The sequence below is a fragment of the Vanellus vanellus genome (genome assembly GCF_965231255.1).
Source record: "Vanellus vanellus genome assembly, chromosome: 3".
NCBI lineage: Eukaryota > Metazoa > Chordata > Aves > Charadriiformes > Charadriidae > Vanellus > Vanellus vanellus.
Window position 1 is genome coordinate 47,910,149 of NC_138907.1, and position 22,805 is coordinate 47,932,953.

Consider the following 22,805-nt stretch of genomic DNA (forward strand, 5'->3'; position numbering starts at 1 on the left):
AAAGACATTCTTAGCTTTCCATGATGCTAAACCATAATGGTTTTCTGGAAATAACAGAGATTTTTGTAAGCACATCAACTATGTTTGGGATAAAGAACGCAATGGGCATTAATAAGGAAGCCAATCAAAACGAAACTTAAGGAGTTTCCATTATTGCTGTTGTACAGAAGAAAGTGATGATTCATGACTGGTAGGAAACAATCATTTCCTAAGTCATTGCATTTCCTTTATTGATCTTTCAGGAGTCAACTCTACTGAAGTCTGGGAAAGTGTTGATTCTAATTTTAAACACATTTCCCTGCCATTATATATGGCAGTAGGAATAAGCAGGCTTGCATAATCAGGCCACAGACTGAATATTCAAAGAAAGACATCATAATTGTTTCCTCATGGTCATTAATAGTTTCTTCTGAATTCATGCTTCACCGAAGCATTCCAAATACGCAGTTCTCTGCTTCTTGTCTACCCCATCAGAAGTAGCAAACACATTTTCTGGGTACTAATGTCATATCTCTTTCAACAAAAGGTGCATTGTCTTTTAACAAGGGGGTTTGAAAAATCTTTGTATCCTATAGGAAGATTTCCACAAATATCTGATGGAAAATTTTTAGCTGAATGTGACGACAACTCTAAATAACTCATATTCCAAGGGAGAATTGTGTTTGTCATCTCATTAAAAGGATTGAATTTGACTGCAGCTTAATAATTACCTAATATATAGGTCAGAATTCAAACCGTTTGTACCAGTTGTCTTGGTTTTACCACGAATGTGAAAGCTTAGATTTTTTATACCTAGTAAGTGACAACCTCAACTTCATGTTAAATAATTTACCTCTAGCCTTCAGGTCTATAGAGAAAAACATAAAACAAGATGAAGAGAATGCCTCAGTTAAGAGTTAAAAGACAAATAAAAATACACCCTTCCCAGATAAAAACACCTTTTAAAAAATCATGAATTTTTTTACGCAGAGCAGCTCTCTATTTTTGAATGCTTGTGTTTGGCAGTACTTGTTTAAGTTTCACAACAACCTATTCATATGACAAAGAGAATTGGGACCCAGATTTGCTCCTTTTACAAAATCAGACTGGATCTAGACCAAAGTCTTGTCAGCTTTCTTGAAAGCTTATGCTACACAGTCAGAGATAAACACCTTGCCTTTCTATCCCATATCTGTGTTCCCTTTCATATACAAATACTGAACTTTCCATGTGCTCCTTTCATAACAGAATATCTTTCTTCAATTTGACTTTGATAAGTCTGGCTCCATGTCCTCCTATGAGCTTCGCAGTGCTCTTAAAGCTGCAGGTAAGACAAGCCCTGCGTTTTACCTGGGAAGCCTGTCAGGCAGATTGGCTGTGGGCGAAGAGGTCTGCAACCAATCGTGCAGGCTGAGAGCCCCGGAACAGGGAGGAGAACTAAACCCCAGAGAGGACCTGGGCACCTAGAGGGGACATTGAGTGGACTAATTTTGCCCCAGCTATCCCCAACCCTGCAGGGCAGTCGGTCACAGCAATCTTTACATTTTTGTTGAACCCTGTTAACTGAACAGGGCTGCACGCGTGCAGGGTTAGACCCTGAAACAAACCACTTCACAGTCCCTCTCCTCTTGAGGGTTGGAGGAACAGTGAGTAAGCTGTTTGCAATGAAGAGCAGTCAGTACATTTGTATTGCATCACAAGTTATTTTTATTAAACCACCCAGTTTTGCAGAAAACCCTCCAAATTTCAAGGAGGCAGAATGGTCCCACATACATCAAAAAGTGCATGGACTAGAAACTGCAGTGACTGCAACATTTCGTGTTCAGAGTTCGTTATTCATTGCAAGCTGAAAGAACTTCGTGGTATGATAGCTTTCTGGATGGATGTGTGCCATAGAGTACCTTCCCATTAACTGGTCTTCAAGATTAGTTAGCAGAGATTTGCAGATTCCTCCCTGGCCTAAGAAGGTGCTCACTTTTCCTTTCTGTGTGTGTGTGTCTTTGGGAAGGATACCAACTCAACAACTACTTGCTGCAACTGATTGTCCTCCGATATTCTGACGAACAACTCCAGATTGAATTTGATGATTTTCTGAACTGCTTAATTCGCTTAGAGAATGCGAGTCGTGAGTATCTTCTTCCTCAGGAATTTCTTCCCCTTTGAAAAAAAAAATGTTCCACTTTTGGCGGTCACTGAGCATATTGCACAATATCTGAGATCAAGTGTGTACATTGAACAGCTAACAAAAAGGAGCTGTGTTTAGCATTTGCTTTTAGGATGGCTTTCCTCCTGTAACGTGAAAAATGTTCTGCTGCTAATGGAAAATTTCTCCATGTGAATAGATAGTGCTTCATAAACTCTGCGGCAACATAGAAGGCATGTGATGAATGCTAGCAAAGTCCGTGTTATAGCTTTTCTTGTGGCTCACCCATGAGCTTAATTTGGGACCACAGGATTTCAAGGTTCAAGTATCGCTTATGCCTCATGCAAAGGGATAATTGGCAGGCTCTTGGCCAGATATCTCCTCTACCTTTTACATAACCTGTCCACTTTTGGCTGAAGATACATTTCCCTGTACCTTGAGGCACCCTAGGTCTCAGTTCATTTGTGCACAGGGTCTGTTTTCTAGAGCAGAGGTAATAGAGATGATAGGTAAAATTGCTGGATAAATGCTGAAGTGATCATTAGTTAGTGTGGCTCCAAATTCAAATCAAATGCAACTCACTCTATGAGAAGCAGAATCAACTTTCTTGAGTGATACTTTTTTGTTTTGTTCTTCTCTTTGCTTCCTGGTTCAACCTGTGGCAATAGAAGTATTAAACAATTGAGAGGGAAAAGTTAAATAAGATATATAAAGAAATGCGGATTGTATGGCTTCATTTTGGAGAATCATCCAAATCCCACCGTTTAGCACATCCAGAATACCCACCTCCAGTCAAGTTCTGAAGTAAGACTTGCACAAAGGCTTTAAGTCAGCAAGACATTTCCTCTTCTAAGCCATTCTATGATTCTATGACTCTATGACTGTTTTGTTGGAGCAGCTACCACCACCAAGCAATCCTAAGTGATCCATCTTTGCGCCAGGCCCTCCCTCTCCTTGGCACGGCCACCCATCATTGTGGGTTGGGGAGCTCATATATGAATATGAATGAAGTGTATTTATAGCACCGGTGTCCTGTTTTTCATTTCAGGAGTATTCCAAGCACTGAGTGTGAAAAACAAGGAGTTCATTAACCTGAATATAGGCGAGGTATGAGCACAGCTTCATAAACACTGACAAAATGATGGGGTTTCTCTAGAGCTTTGTCCTCTTGTAAAAACTGGAGTATTTCTGCATAACACTTCAGTTGACATCCATGTCCATGAGAGTGCAGAGGACATACCATAAATTTCAGCAGGGCTGGGGCTTTAAAGTGCACGCACTGATTACATCTCCTCTGCGCTGTTTCCTTCATTCCTTGCCCTGTGGCATATTAACAGCTTCCCATGGCCCTTTCTAGATTCTCTGCTTTTTCCTTCCCTGGGTGCCAGCTTGCAATAGGGGAAGGGGGAAGCAGCAGACTGTGGCGGGGAGTCTTTCACTCTCCCTGAATCCGCCAGGAGTTCACATCAGCCTTTCCTGTGTGTGTCCATCCTCTGCTTGTTGCACTGCTCAGACCAGGCTTGTTATTTTCTTCTGCTCTTATTGCCTCCCTGTTGCACACATGGGCTGTTTCTCATTTTACGCTAACCCAAAGCTTCCTGGGGCAAGGCACAATGAATTCCCTGGCACAACAAACATAGGAGCCTGTGTGGACTGCTGGGATGCAAGCAAAATCATTGCCATTATCAGCATCTAGTGCTCGGAGAGCTCTGCCTCCTTCCCTGCAAAGACAGAAGTAAATGCTGACTGAGGTTGCTCTTTCATGACAGGACATAAAAGCATAGTGAGCAAAGGTCCTCTTCCCTGCATGGGGTCAATTCAGAGCAAGGCGCTGCTTTTGAACAACTCTCTTTTGTTTGGGGAAAGGGAGGAGGAGGGGGAAGGACCCAAAATAATTTGTTGTAAAGTTGATCTTTCTTCCCATATTAGTTCATCAACCTGGCAATGAACATCTGAAGAAGTCTGACTTGGATGTCGGGAGTTTCTTGCGACATTGCTGCTGAGGCTTCTGCCCAACAGCTGAGGTCCTCTTCACATGCAAACTTTAGCAGGAGCTTTCGTGCGGAGGAGTACACATGCTGCCCACCCTTTCTGGTCTCCAGCCCCATCGAGTTGTTGAGTTCAACAGTCAGGTCACATTTTGGGTTTTTTTTTTTTGGTAAAGCCTGACACTGGATTTGTTACTGTAAGAGACACTTGGATGGAGCACTCTTGCCTCAAATAGACTGAAACTGATGTCCCTGAGTGACCACAGGCTCTTATGAAATAGGATTTTATTTAGTTTCAGCACAGTACATACCACAGAGATTAAAAGTCTTTATTGCTGCTTGGCTACAGATTACTGTAAGGTGCTTTTGAAAACATAAGATTGGGTAAAACTTTGTTCAGTTTGGAATTTACTTCCAGGCATGCTGTGCGGCTACGTAACAAGTTTCCTGCCATGGCCACATGAATTGCAGTCTGATGGACTGAGATCAAAGGAAGATTAGGGAATGTATGGATGAAAATTCATCCTTGAATATTTATGACAGAAGTTCCTGGTCCAGGCTTCCTTAGAAGGATGCTTAAGCTAAGGTCTGACATTCATCAAAGATTTAATTTACAGAAAAATTGTTGCATCTCACCTTCCCTTAGTCCTTCGTCTGCTACCAACAAAGTTTCTCTGTTACACGCTTCGCCCTGTGGCCAAAGCATGTCTCACGAGCCAGTCTCTGCAGAGTTGCACACAGCTTGCCTTCATCTTCAGAGAAACACATGCCTTCTGAGACAGTGAGCTCTTGTCTAGGGCCTTTTTCCCTGAGGCGGTCCGAGATTGTGTCCCACACCAACCATGCTCCAGAAGAGCAACTATAATCATTTTATATTAATTAAATGTAACCATTGGTAAGGCCCTGATCTCTGCAGCTATCGCTATTTTGCGTCTGTGACTTACATAGTATTATTCATGTGACATGGGTAGCCAGTGCTGACTTAAAAAATAACTGTAATAGCAGCCAGGGACTTAAGAGGTCTTCATAGGATTTGTTTCCATGATTATCTTCATAACTTATGTCTATTTCATAATGAATCAACTGCCTGGATTGGTTTTCTAAAACCTTTTCTGCAGTGAAACAGATGGCCGTAGAATAGCCTTGCATTCCCTACTGAGGAATCACTGAGACAGCCAGGGGTTTGTTTTCTCTAGATTTCACGGAATCACGGAATTTTCAGAGTTGGAATGGACCTCTAGAGATCATCTAGTCCAACTCCCCTGCTAAAGCAGGATTGCCCAGAGCACATTACTCAGGACTGCATCCAGGCGGGTCTTGAAAATCTCCAGAGAAGGGGACTCCACACCCTCCCTGGGCAGCCTGTGCCAGTGCTCTGTCACCCTCACCGTAAAGAAGTTTTTCCTTGTATTTGAACGGAACTTCCTGTGTTCTAACTTGTGCCCATTGCCCCTCGTCCTGTCGCTGGGAACTATTGAGAAGAGCCTGGCTCCATCCTCCTTCAACCCACCCTTTAGATACTTGTACACCATAATAAGGTCTCCCCTCAGCCTTCTCTTCTCCAGGCTAAAGAGTCCCAGCTCTCTCAGCCTTTCCTCATAAGGCAGATGCTCCAATCCTTTAATCATCTTAGTTGCCCTTCGCTGGACTCGCTCCAGCAGTTCCCTGTCCCTCTTGAACTGGGGAGCCCAAAATTGGACACAGTATTCCAGTTGTGGCCTCACCAGTGCAGAGTAGAGGGGGAGAATGACCTCCCTCGACCTACTGGCCACACTCTTCCCTATGCAGCCCAGGATTCCATTGGCCTTTTTGGCAACAAGGGCACATTGCTGGGCCATGGATAATTTACCGTCTACCACGACCCCCAGATCCTTCTCCTCAGAGCTACTTCCCAGCAGGTCCGCCCCTAACCTATACTGGTGCATTACATTCTTCCTCCCCAGGTGCAGGACCTTGCACTTGCTTTTGTTGAACCTCATTAGGTTCTTCTCTGCCCAGCTCTCCAGCCTGTCCAGGTCACGCTGGATGGCAGCACGGCCCTCTGGGGTGTCAGCCACCCCACCCAGTTTGGTATCATCAGCGAACTTACTGAGGATACACTCTGCCCCCTCATCCAGGTCATTAATGAATATATTAAACAAAATTGGACCAAGTATTGACCCCTGAATTTACCTAATGAGCAACTCTGGAAGGAAAATCAAGCTGCAGTACAGGTGAAGTTCAAACAAGGAAAAAACACAGGGACCATGATGTTTAAAATACCTACTTTCTTTTTTCTCTAACAATTATAATCTTGAAACTATGCAGAAAATGCTCTGGAGCTAACTGACAGCTGAGCAAAAGCTAATGGTTGCAGTATTTGATTAACCGAGGCACTCAGCCCCATGAGGTGTATTGATTTTCAGATGTGCTGATTGTATGCCCTTTTGACAGCACTGGAGGCAGCTGTCTAAATTTGTGAAAGTTTGGATTAAAATCTAGACCGCTCCACAAACACTCAGCCACATACTTAAAAAAAAAGTCACAGATCCTTAACTGGTTCATTGTGCAAGCTTGGATGTGGACACAAATTTGTTGTACTATATTTTCTTTCTATAGCAATCTTCACAAGCTATGCAGGAGAAAAGAGATGTCTTAGTGCCTGGCGTCTCCAGTGTAGTTTTCTGTTTCTCTGCTCGGAGCTGGGAAAGTCTTGGAGGAGTCAGGATTGATATAAGTGATTCATATTGGGGTGGGAGCAATGGGGCACAAGCTAAAATCTCCTCTGCATTTAAAAGAAAATTCATGCATTTAAGAAAAAAACCACCCTGAGGTATTTTCTGCCCACTCGGAGCTGTTTCCTGCTGACTGTGTCACAAGGAATTTGAGAACTAACATCCAAGTTCTTTACAAATCAAGTCGCTTTCCTGGCTGGCCAGCCCGCTGCAGAGACCCAAGTCCCCGTCCTACCTTGGGGTTTACACAACACCCGAGGCTACAGCAGACGTGCATGTAAGGGGAGTTAAGCACAAGAAAACCTATACATATGACCGGGCGGGCCCATGGCCACCCAGAGTCTGTTGCAGCACAGTCCCTATCTCACCACTTGGGCTATAAGGATATTACGAGTGCCTGTGCTGAAAGCCTTGCTAAAATCAAGGTGAAGAACAGCAACTGCTCCCCCTTATCCTACACACTAGACCATTTTCCTGCTGCATTGGAGTAAGGCCCACCTTCAAAAGGGAAAAGTAACCTTAGAACTAAGTGCATGTGAAGATGGAGGATTATATAATCCCTGGTAAAGATTTTTTCAGTCTGCTATTATACTGCTCATGGGAGCGACTGAGTGGGGGCGTGAGAGACGTTTGACTTCACAGCCCCATCCAAATATGATAGTCCTTGTTAGCACTGCACCCTCCTGGTGTTTGAGCACGAGGGCAACTCAGCGCACGGGAGCAGGGGTTTGGGCTTGCCGCTCTTCTTTTCTTTTAATCAAGGATCTTGAATTTAAAGCTAGGCTTTGCTGCCTTCCCTAACAGGAGATGCAGATACGTTTGGGTCTGTACCATTACAGGAGCTACGGTGAATCACTTACGATGCTCTGAAAGCCATGTGAGTGGTACATTCCCTAATGTGGTACACACAGACCTTGTTAGCAAGAACTGGCTCATGCTGGGAGCCCTGCCTGTCTGCTAATAGCAACTTTAATGGGGAACATGAGAGGCATTTTTCATAACTGTGCTACTGGAAAAAAAATAGCAATCACTTAGCTGCAGGGTGGCAATGTGAGCATGCTCTCCCACTCCCTCACAGAACCAAAAATCCCTCTCTAAAACTTGCTGCTAAAGCCACAGGAAAGATGTTAGCAGGTGCTGGCTGCTGCCCCTGGCCCTAGTTGTCTCTCCTCTGCTCCCCTGCTCCCTCTCAGCAGCCTCAGCTCCCCAAGATTTTTGGCAGTGCACAGCACATTTCTGAGTTTAAGGGAATGACATTAACTCAAGGCGTAAGCCTTTTGACAGGGGATTTATTCGGAGTTTGTCCCAAGCTCACCCACCTCCACCATTTGAACAATTTCTGATGGTAGATTTGGCAATGGTTTTTTCCTGTCTCGAAGAAGGTTTCCTGTCCAACCTGTTGCTGAAGCCACAAGGGCTACAGTTAGTGAAAAGGACCATGAAGAACTGCCATAAAAATGCAAAGAAACCGAAAAAAAAGTGAAATTGTATTTTGCCGTTTCTCTGTCCAAACAGAGATAGAAATTGTCAGTAAATATTTTGGGCACAAGCGTGGCCAGAAGCATCCCATGCTTCTTCAAAAAGCTCTCAGGGAGTGGCTCAGGAGCAATACCTGCCTCAGAAAATCACATTTTTTTCACAGGCCTATTTTAATCCCCACTAAGGTTTTTGCTGGCCCCCAAACACATAAAGATGTGTCAGCACAGGAGGGTGTATGAGGTATTGGGGGCCTGGGAAAGAAAAAAGTGAAGTTTTAGCCATCTGACTGCTGGCAAAGGCCCCATATTTTGGTGCTGTGACATCAGGCAGGAGAGATGGTAGAAGTGATATGGCGGTTCACTCCACTTATAACAGTTGTGATTGCTTCCAGTCATGAAAATTAAATATTTGTGAATAGATACTGAGTTATCTAAATCATTTTCATTTCAACTGCATCATCTCCTCGCTTCTCTCCCACCTCCTCCCTGAAATATTTGAGTCTTTGTGCTTTGTGACTTGTGGCAGCATATGTTTTGGAAGCACATCAGAGTGCTGAGGGCAGTTTATAATGTTCCCAGTAAGGCTGGAACTTCAACATTTCTAAAATGGATTACAAATACTTGCTTATTGAGGTAAACACACAAGCTGTCAGCAATTGCCAGCAACGATCTTTTGCATGTCAGCCACTTAGAAGGGCAAGTGTGTTATAAGCTGCTGTCCCAAAAACTAATTAATTTTCATCCCTTGCCCTTCGCATGGTCCTTCAAGGGAAGTCAGCTCTGCTGAGCTGGTTTTGGCCTTCTGGGTAGCCTGGGTACCTCTTTGACCATTATCCACAGAGGCAGAGGAGTCAAACAGGGCAAGGGTGGCAGCAGGCACTAGTCACATGCCTGTTCTCCTTCTGGCCCCAAAAGTATATAGCCATAAGTCTTCATTGCCATTTTTCTTTGTTTTTATTTAAAATGCCCTGAACCAAAGTAAGACAGTGTATTTAAACCCGTCTCCCCCAAATCCAGCCAGGAATGGTGAATATTTTCATTTTCAGGTACTTCACGAGAATACTCCAAACATTTATGTGCTCAGATCCAACACGGCGTCATGATCAAGCGTGTACATGTTTCATCTGCCCCAGGGCTGCCACCTGCTTTGCAGGCAGCCGGGGGGGAGCTGCCTGCGTGTTTGCCACGTGCATGGGCCAAATTCCCTCACATCTTTGGGACAGTCCACCGGCGTGGCCAGGGACAGAGATGGGGGGTCACCCATGAGTGCTGCGGGGCCACCTCGCCTGGCAGGCAGCCTCCCCCCAGGGACACAGCCCAGCTCCTGCCCTGGCAGGGAGGGCACTGCCAGCATTTTGTGACAATTTTATCCAGTTGCTAAGCAGCTGGGTCCCGGGGACACAAATACAGTGAAAACAAACTGCCTCGAGGGAAAAGGGCTGTGCTGTTCTGGGAGGGCGCTCGCTGCTTCGGACCCGGTGTCTTCCTCTCCCCTCCTTGATAGGGCGCTCACGGTTTCGTGGGGCAGCGTCAGGGCCTGTCCCTGGACCTGAGCGAGGGTGTTTGCTCCGGGGGCATCAGCAGGCAGGGTCCAAGAGGAGCTCTTACTGTTGCCCGAGGGGGCGGCAGCCCATGCCTGCCTGCTGAAGGCTGAGGGCACTGGCTTGGCTCCTCCAGCCCCTCCAGCTGCGGCCGTGCAGGGCAGTATTAAGGACCACTGGGGCCAGAGAGCAAAGCCACGTCCAACTCTCCAGCCCAGCGCTCAGGGCAGCCACTGCCAGGATGCAGTTTCTGCTTCTCTCGGTGGTTAAAAGTGCTTCGTGGCAAGTGTTCTCCTTGTCTGACCAGCAAATCATACTTTTAAATATTTATACACTCCCCGCACCTTCCCGGGCCTCTCAAAGAAGTATTTTGTTTCAGTGCAAGCGGAGTGGCTCCAGCACAGAGAGCTGAGAAGACCCTTACCACCACACCACAGTGTCTCATATGCCAGTGGTTAGAGCAGAAACAGGAGATCTGGGCTCAAAACCCTTGAGCAATTAAAATAGCATTTACCTGTCTCCAGTCTCCTCTAGTTTTTAGACACTCGGCCTTTCTGCATCAGTTTAATACCCAAATCAAAGGCTGTCAGCCATCCAGGAATTAATCTGTGGGACCTTTAGAAAGATGCATCCTTTCCATGCAGCATGCAAGAGTGGGATGCACCATACCTCAGCAGAGCATTTTAGGATACAATACTGTGTAGCAAAACCATTTATTGTATAAGAGGGCACCAACACAAGTCTTCAGGGATGCAGCCACGTTGCAGTACAACCCCCTTGGTCACCCAGCAGCAGGCTGCCAGATGGGCATCTCAGCATCTGCTCCAGCTTGAAAACGGATTATCTGGTGCCACAGAGAATGGATTTATCATGACTGATCCCATTCATTTCCTAGAGGACATGCCAAGTGACTGAAATAGAAATGGGGTCAGCAATTAATAGGGTAGCTCTCAGTCACTGACACCGTATGTTTATATGATGACGGCTGGTTTACATATTTACCTGATAAATAGCTTACTGAAAGTTTTATCAGGACACAGGTCAAGGAGAGTGGAGACACAACTTGAGGGGCCATCGAACAGAAACTGCCATCCTCACAGATTTCTTCGCCAGCGTGAAAGCATGCATAAATATTTCTCCTGTTTCAAGGAGGGTTTCTGCATGTCACTGGGGAAAGGGATGTGCATGAGTCGCAATCAGCTGCGGCCTCAGCTCAGCTTTCTGCCTCATGAAGTTCAGCTGAAGAGTGTCCGACTTTATTCCTAAAAAAGATGTCATATATGCTACATTTTCTTGAAGTGGTGTAGGAAAAAAATTGAGCACAAGAAACAGAAGTTGAGAAGTGTCTTTCTGAAGGTGCCACAATGGCAGTGACCCAAGCTGTGTCCTATGCTGGAGCCAGGAGCTCTGGGACATCTTTAGTACTGCCACCAGGAGGGCTGTTTCAGCTTCTGATTCTTTTAGTAAGTCCAACTTTCTCTGCAGCTCATGGGTAATACCTCTCCAGCAGAACCCACGGTGCTCTTTTAGACAGATGTTATTCCTTCCCGAGGCAGGAAATTTCAAGCTTGTCAAAGCACTTTTCTGAGCCAACAAGAGCTACAGTAGAAAAATTTTGATCAAAAACAGGTGCACAGCTGGCTGGCCAGCTGGAAAAGAGTCACGGTGCAGTTTGCATAACCCCTGTGGGAAAGACACTCAGTGTCCTTCCTCACTCAGTGTGAGGAAAAGAAAGTAGGCGCTGGGTTGAGTATGACACGGCGAGCATGCAAGGAGCTGGGGAGCGATGGCTCCCTTAGCAGCTCCCACTGTGGCCCACAAATATTTCACTGCAAGTCTGGTTTAACTGGGTGATGATCCAGTTTGGCCCACTAAGGAGAAAATGTGCTGCTCCCTTCTGCCAGTGCGATGAAAACGTGCAAGCTATAAACAGCCGTAGTGGTCGCAGGTTTAAGCCTCAGTAACCAGAAGCAAAGACTCCATCCCCATTCCGAAGGGCCCAAGGAGAAGAGACCTGTTTGTCAGGGGGGCTGAGGGTCCCACATAGTCCACTGATGGTGAGGAATGATGGATGGGGCAAGCCCTTCTGAGAAAAGGAGGCCATTTCTATGTAGCTTCTGGGGATGGGACACTTGTCTTTTTTATGTTAGCTTATAAAGTAAAGACCTCCAGTAAAACCAGTTAGCCTGATCAGTCAAACACCTTTGGATGGCATTGGAAAGAAACTGTCTGAACTGTGTATAAATTTTGCATTCAGGAATGCCATAGCCCACTGAAAGAGCTGACCTCATGCTCTTCCAGGCATATCATCTAACTTCTGCGTTGCCTAAAACCGGATGCCTCTTTGGAAGTAAAAAAAAAGCTCTCATGGTGAGGTTGGAAGAGCTGCATAGACAGAGCAGCTTTGCTACCGGGATACGGCCACCTTGCACCCCAAACACCCTGGTGAGGATGGCTTGAGGGGCTGGGTAGGCAGTGGCTGCCCACCTGTGCTGTGGGCAGATGCAGGGATGTACCCACAACACCCACAGCAGAGGGACAATATGCCTACATGAGGCAAACGGGGACCCATCCTTATTTCCCTCCATAGACCACAGCAAATTTCTCCAGCAAGGTGCCATTACCATGCAACACCTGGGACCTAAGACAGCCCAGGAGGCACCAGACAAGGTACTTCTGCCCTGGTTACTGCGGAAAGGCACAGCCCTTGATTTGGGCTCACTGAAAAGATGGTCTGTGCCTTGTGCAGGGTGAAAATCACCCCACTGCTGCTCAAAATTTTGATAAGAAAGGCTCCTTCCTTGCTGGCAGCCTTTACAGTTGTGCTGTCAGTGCCATAGAATTTCACCTTCTCCAGAAGCCTCTGAGAAAGTGAGAGTTGCCAGCTATTTTACGGGAAGTTTCAGCTTTTGTGATTACAGAGAATATCCATAAAATGGCATTTGAGCAGGTCTTAAAGGTTCAGAAACCAGAATATAAATAAAGATCAACCCTAATTTATTATTTTTTGAAGTCTAAACCATGTTGATAATTTTAGTGGCCCTAACTCATGGCTTGTGAATGCTTTGATATGTTGTTACTGCTCCTGACATGAAATAACCTTACACTGGCTTCATTTACAGGCAGGGATTTCCTTCCCTAATAAATGATTGAAAGTGTTCGGACAATTAAGTCTCCGCAGTTGTTAATTTAGTAGTTTCCCTGATCACTAAGAACAAGCTCTTAAAAAACCATTAACACCAAACTACCACAGGAGTGGGAATTAGTGGTTTAAAGACCTTTGAAGACCTAACATTAGTTTTCTAATGCTGCATTTTTTAACTCAGTGGTATTGCTTTTCTTGCTGTAGTCTCTCTGCTCTTGAGCATCGCTCAGATGCACAAACAAGGGAGAAAGACATTGAAAAACACTGCTGCAGAGGCATATCAAGATTAGGTTAGGTGTATATACTTTATATAAAATATGTAATATAAACAATTATTTTTTCTATATACATGTATTTTATACGTGTGTAAGACGGTTTGTGTACAAGGCTTCAGTAACAGCCCCCAGCAGTGGGGCAGTTGGTCCCCCATAGGAATTGACCACCAGCTTTTTTTTTCACCATGCATGGATTATCCGGTTTCCCAGTTAACTGGGCAAGGGTACCAAAGCCCCAAGCCGGCTTTGCACAGGCAATTGCCCGTAGTTACAGACCCATCTCTGTCCCAAGGGTAAAATTCAGTTTCTCCTGTTACTCAGTAACATGTTGGGCTTGAAAAGCCAACAAAAATATCCCCTGGGTTTCACGGACACCTGAAGGAAAGACGTAGGCACGTGCGTGTGTGCCCAAGTGGGGAACCCAGACATGGTGGCTGTAAGGAAGAGCCCACTGCGGCTGGTGCCTGCGGTGAGCTGGGAACCGGCCATTGTGGGTGCTCTCCATCAACAAACCCCATCATGCCAAAGCCTTTTCTGTTCATCAGTGTATTTTGAATTTAAGTTTCTCCATAAACTGTACAGAGAACGACTTGCTCCAGCAAACACCGGCTTTTATTGCATACTGGTGGGTGCCACTTCTGCAGGACACCTTGGTGGAAATCCTTTTGAGTTGCTGGTGGTGAACTGGCCGGCTGCGATTTCGTACCGGGGCAGTGTCCCTGTGCAGGGCCCAGCACAAAGCCTGTCAAAGCGTGGGGACATTAGCTCTACCACTAGCCTGTGCTTTCAGCTGGTGCTCACAAAGACATCTGTGCCACCGTCTCAAGTGACTTAAAAGGTCTATTTCTTACACTTCCCACCATGAGGCTGCCTCCAAGACACTTCAGCTGATGCTTTTTGCAGTCTTTTCAGGAGGTTAAAATGATGCTTTTGAGCTGCGTGCCGGCGCTCAGCCTGAGGTGAGCGTTGCTGTTTGATACCAGGATCAGAGCCTCCTGCTTCCAGTGGAAGTCTAGGAACAGGAGTCTCGATGTACCTTCTGTTATCAAGAGAATACCTGAAGGATTTCAGCAGAGAAATTCTCTTTGGAATAACTTCAACGCTGGACTAAAATGATGTCCTGTAATAAAAAAAATAAATATGGAAGTTCATTCATTGAATTACAGCTCATACAGTTGACTGAGAAAGGGGCGTCCTCTTTGGCTCTTCATGATGAAAACCTGTGGGCTGTGAGTAATTTGGGAAGGGAAACACTGCCGTCGCTAGTCCCATTGAGGCTGAGGGGGCCATGAGGGACATGAGCACTTGGTCTTTGCCATAGTTACTTACAACCACTTTTGCCAGGAAGTTTTCATATTCTATTTTCATTTTCTACTTCATATTTAAAAAAGGAATCCACAGGCCCCTGTGGCCTTTATCTATCTGGTCCTCAAAAGATAACACCAAGTGTCAATGCTATTGTCATTACACTCGTACGTGCTCTACACACACAGGACTGGCACTCTCCCAGGCAAACCTGTAAGGGCATCTCGAGGTGAAGCGAGTGATGGATCTCGAGGTCACACCGAGTTTGCTGTCAGGCAAAGACCTGAGTGGAGGTATCCCTCAGCAATGTCCAAAGGATCGCTGCAGCTCGGCTGTCTGCAGCTCCCATCCCAGGCCACCCCTTCGGCGCCAGAGCTGGAGGAGGTGCTTTGGGGTGGCAGCCCAGCCCTGCTGCCAAAAGGGACAGCAAAGAGCTGCGCTGTGCCGCAATCTGCTCTGGGAACAACGTGACAGATGGAGCTGGCCCCGACCCTCGGTTTTGCTGAAAGGGGAAAAGCTGGCACATTTGCTGTGTCCTGATTGCTGTTATCAAGAGTGAGCATTTTTAAGTCCTGGTTTCTTGAATTTAAAAATATACATACAGATTTGTTTGTATCCTGGTGACACTTGGTGTCCTTCGGGACCAGGAATACCCCTTCCCTACAACCACCACAGATTCTGAGTCCTGCTGTCTCCTGCAAGGTCACAGCACGGAAAGAAAACATGCGTTATACAAAACTGGATCAGCTGTAGGTAAGGATTTTTGAACTGAGCACATTTTGCAGGTAGCTGCTTGCGAGTGCTGAGGCTGTTGAATTCAAAAGAGATTTTAAACGCGGCAGAAATAACTTGAACCCCATGAAGTTTTAAACAGCAGAGCTCTGGATCTCGTAAAAATCTTTCAGTGCACCTCTCCAGCAACAACTTGTTTATGTGCCATGTGCTCTTCCTCTCGCTTTAATGGGGTTATAATTACTCTGTTGACAATGCTTTGCGTGGCAAATGCACTTGCACGCCTTGCCCGCTCTTCTGGAGTCAATCTGGCAGCTCGGATCTGGCTCACCCCCATCTCAGGAAGGTCGCTGCCCTCCCTGGGGCTGGTTTGCAGCCCCTCAGCCCGTTGCAGGCGGCTCAGCTGCGTGGGCAGAGCAGGGATTTGAGCCGCATCACCTGTGTGACAGGAGGATGCCGGAGCACTTGGGTTCTACCTTGCTTTTACTGCCTTCTTTTTTTTTTTTCTTTTAATTTAAACTGTGAAATACCCCAGCCTCATCTTGAGGCAGCAGGAAGCTCTGAAATGCTGGATTTTCCCCTTTTGTGGGGGCAGGAATCTGGTTTGGTCCCCCACCGGTTGCCGTGCCCAACCCTTGTCTCCCCAGGGTGGGTGAGGACGTGGGGTGGGTATGGTGCTGGCCTGGAGGCTGAGATGCCACCAGTGCTGGCAATCACCGCTGCCGGCCTCATGGGAGCCACTGGCAAATGCATCGGCTCCAGAGCCCATGTGGTTTGGTTGGGTGCCGGTGAAGCCGGGCTGCGTGTCCCAGGAGTACCCAGAGATCCAGAGCTCTGGTCTGTCACGGTCTGTGGGCTGGTGGTGTTACAGAGACAGGGATAAGCAGCGCTGGGGATGGGATGGATGGGCGCTGATGGCTGCGTGTGACAGCACGTGCCGGCAGACGCTCCAGAGCCGCCCTGGGGTAGACGTAGCGGGAAGACCGCTTCTGGAACGCTGGGTGCGATGTGTCCCGCAAAAACATTTTTTTAATTGGAAGCTTTATATTTTCTTCCTTAAGTAGTTCTACTGCCTGGCCAAAAATGGTATCTAAAATTAGCTTCCCCAGATAAAGACATTTTTGTCATATTTGGTACATTCCTATCCAAACACTGAAAGCCAGCTGTTTGGGCTAGGTTTCGGAGACAAATCTCTTTGTAACTATACTGTTAGCCCTGGAATTAATAGCTTTTTTATCTGTCTACATCCTATGCTCATTTTTTCCATACTCAGAGAGTGCCAGAGGAAGCATTATAAGGGCTACATAATTAAAACCAGAAGTGCCTCCCAGTGAACTTAACAGTAAATGCTAATGGCATTTCTAGCAAAAAGTAATGCCTTGGGGGACTCATTGCACATGAGCTAAGAAGGACTCAGTGCTGTTGCTTTTATGGGTTTTAGCCGAATCTGTACGGTTGAAAGGAGTTGGGATTCGCATTTATTTAATGTTCGTTGAAGTCCTCTGTAACTGTGGCCACCAACTTCTGGGTGAAACCTGTGGGACCAGATTCAGAAGCCACCCCTGATTCTGTTGTTTATCATCACATAACTTCCCTCACGAGGACATTACCGTCATGACCCAGTTTGTCCATCTACTCTTCTGGCTCTACACTGGTGAAAGTCGTTTGACTTCATGGAGCGGTGTTGGAGTGAGAGAAGTGCTGGGCACTGGTGTGAGGAAAGGGCAGTAGGAGGCTGGTGACCTTGCGGTCCCCGATGCCCGCCTCTGGGCTGATGCCAGCAGAGGAGCCGAGGGCTTCCTCTGCACGCCTCAGGGCTCTGCACCCTTTAGGGTGGAAAAAAAAGAGGTTGAGAGAGACAAAAATAACATATTTAAAGAATGCCCACAAAAATCCAGCGGTCTTGCAATGGCCGTGCTTTGCACATTCTTCTGCGCCTGATTTTCCAGGCACGCATGGGAAGTTTGCACAAGGAGTTTTCAACTGAATGTTTTAAGAGACTTCGCTGTAACTGGTGAAGCCTTCCTGCGGGCTGGCCACCGGGGCGCCTGCTGCCGGGCTGGGGGCTTTGGCAGGGAGGCAAAAGGTGGGGGAGAGGGTAACAGCTCACGATGAAATGCTTTTCTGCGCTGAGGGTGGGGAGGATGGCACCGGTGGGCTGCAGAGGGGCTCTGGTGCCTGGCTCACATGCTACTGGCAGCTAAATGCCTTGAAGGGAAAGAGTCCCATCCTGGCACAGGGCCTTTTGCTAAAGCTGCTTCTGCAATAACAAACAGTGCTGCTGGGGAGACAGCCCGGGAGGGGAAACCTTCCTTTAAAAGGGCAAGCCCAGTGCTGGAGCAGGCTGGGCTGCAGGTGGGCGAGCCAGAGCCCACCTTGTCACCTCCCCGTTCCTGCTTCGTCTGTCCACACCAACGCCCTGCTAGAGCCCTGAAGAACATGGATAACCCAGAACGGACAGCTGTCTGCCAGAAGTGACCTAGACCAGTGGCTCTCTGGGCAGGGAGAGGTCTCCGTTACTGGAGCACGGCTGTAGGCCTGAGGGACCTGGCTTGGTGCTTGGGCAAGCTCCTGCCATGCTGGGATTGGGGGAGCAAATGTCGTTCCTGGCAGAGAGATGCCGGACACATCAGTGATGAGGGACCGCACAGGGCTACAGGGCAGAAGTTGATTCATCTAAACCATAAGCAAGCTTCGCTTGCTCCCAGCCAGCACTGGTTTTGAACCAGCTGGTGGAAAGACCATACGGGAGCGTAAACCGCTCTTTGCTAAGCTTGTTCTTAGTCATCTGTGCTACTGCAATGTTACTGGTGAAATCTTAGTCATGAGAAGCTTCCCTGGGGCTGTTGTGGGATTTCCAGAGTCAGCTGAGTTGATACCAAAATTAGCGGGTTGACCTTGGGTCAAGGCTGGTGGTAGAGATATGGTACAACTTGACCAAATATTGGGCACGCAAAATTATTTGATCTGGGATTTTGTTGCCCTTTCTCAACTCCTTTTAGTGGTTTCTAGAGGAAATGCAGCCAAGAAGAAAGGCTGAGAGACTTGGGTCTTTTCAGTCTAGAGAAAAGAAGACTGAGGGGGGATCTTATCAATACTTATAAATACTTAAAGGGAGAGTGCCAGGCAGATGAGAACAGCGTTTTTTCAGTGGTGCCCAGTGATAGGACAAGAGGTAACGGGCACAAACTTGAGCATAGGAAGTTCCATCTAAACATGAGGAGGAACTTCTTTCCTTTGAGGGTGGCAGAGCACTGGCACAGGCTGTCCAGAGAGGTTGTGGAGTCTCCCACTCTGGAGACATTCAAAACCTGCCTGGATGCCGTCCTGTGCAACCTGCTGTAGGCGACCCTGCTCAGGCAGGGGGGTTGGACTAGATGATCTCCAGAGGTCCCTTTCAAGCCTGACCATTCTGTGATTCTGTGAAGATCTGCATCAAATGTAATATGCCGGGTGTGCCCCAGTGAAAGCAAGTACCTGACACCAAGCTATGTTATTAAAATGTCTTGCAACTTCACATCTGCTCACTAATAAGACACCGCGTGACTCAGTGACAGCAGGACCATTCCCTCGGTGAGATGAGAGCCAGAGAGGACAAAACAGAGGACAGGCACAAAGCAGTACTCCTGTGTTGGCAGGGCAGTGGGCCAAGAAACTCTTATCTGTTGGTACTTTTGCTGTGACTTTGGCCAGACTCGGTTTCTGGAGCCAGTTCAGTGTGTCTCACACTGCAGGTCATGGGATTTGCTGAAGGGCTTCAGAGGCAGCGGCACAGCCCTGGGCAGCAGCTCAGTCCCTGCAGCAGCCGCCGGTCGCTGCCTGCACCGCTGCCAGCCTGGTGGGAGCTCCTAGGTGCCCTGAATCATCATCAGCAGCTCAGTTTCTCCAGGATGGAGATGTGAAAATGAAGTGTAATTACTGGCCACAGGCATTTGCAGTATTCTCTGCTCCGGAGGAACTGAGCTGCAGCCAAACAGGGGTGGAAGCCAAAGGGCTCGGTACGACGCACGGGCCAGAGCAGGGTTTCTTAAACACAGGCTTATAGGCACACACCAGAAGTTTCCTTCTTGGCAGATGTACGCTCTGAAAAACGTGGCAAGGAGAGCTGGATGTTCAGTCAACCCTTTAATAACAAACAGCTGTAATAAAGCCCGGGCTTCCTACAAGTCGAAATAAATTTTGCCACCAAGCTAATCGGAGCCAGCGCTTCAGCTCACGTAGCTGGGAAACGCCAGGGTGGACAGGACACATGCAGTGAATTTTCTGCCGTTTGAACTTTGTTCCTTCTTCCATCACCTTTCTTTCATTTCCCATCTCCACGGCGATGCTGCAAGACACGGCATCTTTTCACAGCAGCTGGCATTTTACAGCAACAAAAGCAATCCTTGTAACATAGTTTGTATCTAGCAGCAAGTGGGAAATTGCCAAAGGCTGCCTTCATTCTGGTTACTGGACTTCAGAGAACAAGCCCAGGAGACACGTGGCCAGCTGAACTTCAGGGCTGCCGGCACTCTTGTCACTTTTGGTAAGAAGGGGAGCAAAGGCTGAGGCCAGGCCCTTGTGTAAACCTCTGGTTGGTTACTGAAATTATTGAACCATCCAAAAAACACAGATTTTCCCTCCCCCACCTTTTTTTTTTTTTTTTTTGCATTCCCTCATTGGTTTTGGAGACAAGGATTATAGGAAAAGTACAGTAAGCTATTTTCAGGGCATCCCAGTAAAACCCTGACCTGCCAAGGGCATTTAGCCCTGCGTCTTGGTCCTGTATGAGGTCTGAGTTTTGCAGCCATTAGGCAGCAGAGCTGATAAAGGCCGTGATTTAGAGGTTGCCTAATGGAATCTTTTGCCCCAGAAGACATTCAGAGTAAAATCCACAGTGATGCTTACATTAAAAATGGTATGCTTTAAAAGTAATGTGTTGGGCTGAAGGTGAGTACACACACGGCTGCCAGGCGCCAGCCAAGCCTGGCTCAGGGCAGTTGTCCACCCCAGCAGCTGCCCTAAGAGAAGGTACCTTCACCTTTGCTGACCATATGAACTTGTCCTGGCAAGAAAAGGCTGCTGGTGAGGAGCAGGGTGAGCTGTGGCCTGTCCCTTGGCGTCTTCTCCTTGAACAGCAGGGAGGAGATCAGGAAGGAGCAACAGCCCCGGGAAGAGGATCTTAGGGGACAGAGGCTCTTCATAAAAAAATTCCATGATCTTTTAAAAGGTGATTTTTTCTGGGATGGGTGTATTTATATTTGTCTTTTAAGTCTTAACCGAGGCATTCTCTTAATCTTGTTTTATGTTTTTCTCCATAGGCCTGAAGGCTAGAGGCAAATTGTTTAACATGAAGTTGAGGTTGTCACTTACTAGGTATAAAAGATCCAAGCATTCACATTTGTGGTAAAACCAAGACAACTGGTACAAACAGTTTGAATTTTGACCTATATATTAAATAATTATTTTCTTCTCTGCTCCATTAGGATGGAATAAATTTGGTCTCAGATCAGCATCCTTTGGCTGCAGTTTAGTACCACTGGGGAACTGCGGGATTAGGGATGCAAACAAATCTTGCGATCATCCCCACCCCACATCCATTGACTCTAGAGGGTATTGTCAAAGCTCCCCAGATGGTGGGAGGTCAGATGAAGATATAGGTCCTTGTTGTCAACTACTGGGTTATTTTATGTGCTTGAGGTGTAAAGCTCACTTGTGAAAAGAGGACAACAGAGATTTTCAACAGAAATGTAGAAAGTCTCCTGTTGAGAAGAATCGTGTGTGCCTGGCTTCTCTGCTCTGTAAAGGCTTTCACTGGCACTAAATTAACTCACAAATGTAGGGCAGTCAAATTACGGGTTTGCCCTCACCGTAACAAGAACACACGGGGTCAAGCAGGTCACGGGCAAACCCGGACAGCAAAACCCAGGGACCCATCTGTCAATAAGGCCTACAAAGTTGGGTTTGCATCTCAGGCATGTGGCTTGTGAGCTCTTTGGGGGATGCTGTCACTGAGCGATCAACAGGACTGTGCCCACTGGGTGCTGCTCCAGCACCTACAGCTCTGTGCTGTCTCAACCTCAGCAACTATCACTGAAGTCACACCAACAAATAAACTGACGGCTATCCTTCGGCAGGCAGCTACAGCATGTTTTCTATGCTGCCCTTACAAGTCTTCCCTCAGTCATGAGACGTGCCGACTCCCTGTGCCGAGGCAGCGCCCAGATGCTGTGGATTTGCCTTTATTAGAGAGGACACTTAAAATTTAAGATGGAGCTTAAACAAGACTGAAGCAAACTACGTGTAGCCTAGACCCTAAATATAGTTGGAATACCACCTCTTAATTGCCTGTCAAGTCTCTCCAAACCAAATTCTTCTTCAAATGCCTTTTCAGTTGTTAGTAGAAATTCAGCTCAAATATAAAGCAAATTGAGTTTTCAAAATACATTTCTGGAAAAAGTGGATGTAGGCATACAGAAAAAAAAACCTATCCTTGTAGCTGCATGTTTGTTTCTCTTACACTTGGAAAACTTGCTGCCTAAGACAAAAGGCAGAAAGTGAGACTACCCAGCAGCCTCTGCCAGCACCTTCCCTTTTGTGATACGCTTTTAAAACCCACATGTAACCATCAACCAACAGGAAAACTGTGGACAAGTTTGTCTTTGCCAGTTCTGGTCATTTGCACTAAGTACAGTGTGCCTGACAATGGGAGCTAGTGAATGTATTCCTTATTTTGCTTTGCTTGTGTGCGTGGCTTTTGCTTTACCTATTAAACTGTCTTTATCTCAACCCACAAGTTTTTGCACTTTTACCCTTCTGATTCTCTCCCCCATCCTGCTTGGGGGAAGTGAGCAAGCGGCTGCGTGGTGTTCAGTTGCCAGCGAGTTGCCATGTCATAGTTTTCAAATTGCTCCTGCAATATTGATCCAAATACTGATTTTGATTACCTGAAGATATTGGGGAGGGGGAGTGTTATCACTCTTGGCGCTGAGTGTTATCACTCAGGTCATTCTTGGCTGCCTCTCAGGCACATTCAAGATGCCCCAAACAACTCCAATGGCACTGAGGAAAGCAGAGTATAAAGGACAATACACAAAGCAGCACAAAAGCCTTGAATGTTCTATTTAAAGTGACTTTATTAAAACATTGTTAATATAAAATGTGACCAAGTACAATTTTTTTGTAAGAATGTTTAATAAAAACATATTAAAGAAAGAAGGAGCATCAACTCTTGTCAAAGCACAGGAAAAACCTACCAGGATAAGTAAAAACTTCTGCAGCATGTTCTACCAGCTGGTCCCAATGTGTGTTAGGGTCGAGTTAGCCGATGGAAGAGACAGGCAGCCCAGGTCCTTCCCTCAGAAGCTTTAACGTATTTAGTAGAGGTTTAAAATAACACCCCTCAACAGTAGGAGACTTTGCTTTTAGTTCTCCCCATATCAAAGTAAGATTAGAACATGTATCTTCATGTTGGATCAAAAACTTTTCAGCAGCTGAATGTACAGAAAATTAGATTCACTGGTAAC

General features: G+C 46.6%; 1 protein-coding gene across 1 annotated transcript in view; it reads left to right on the plus strand.

Annotated features, from left to right (window-relative positions):
• Positions 1–4,078, plus strand: part of CAPN9 (calpain 9) — a gene marked incomplete at both ends in the record, with an annotated part of 29,168 nt that extends 25,090 nt beyond the window's left edge. Inside the window, 4 exon segments of the mRNA XM_082481461.1 lie at positions 1,228–1,306; positions 1,988–2,104; positions 3,171–3,229; positions 4,052–4,078. Coding sequence (XP_082337587.1) covers positions 1,228–1,306; positions 1,988–2,104; positions 3,171–3,229; positions 4,052–4,078 — 282 coding nt within the window.
• Between the last annotated feature and the right edge of the window lie 18,727 nt (positions 4,079–22,805).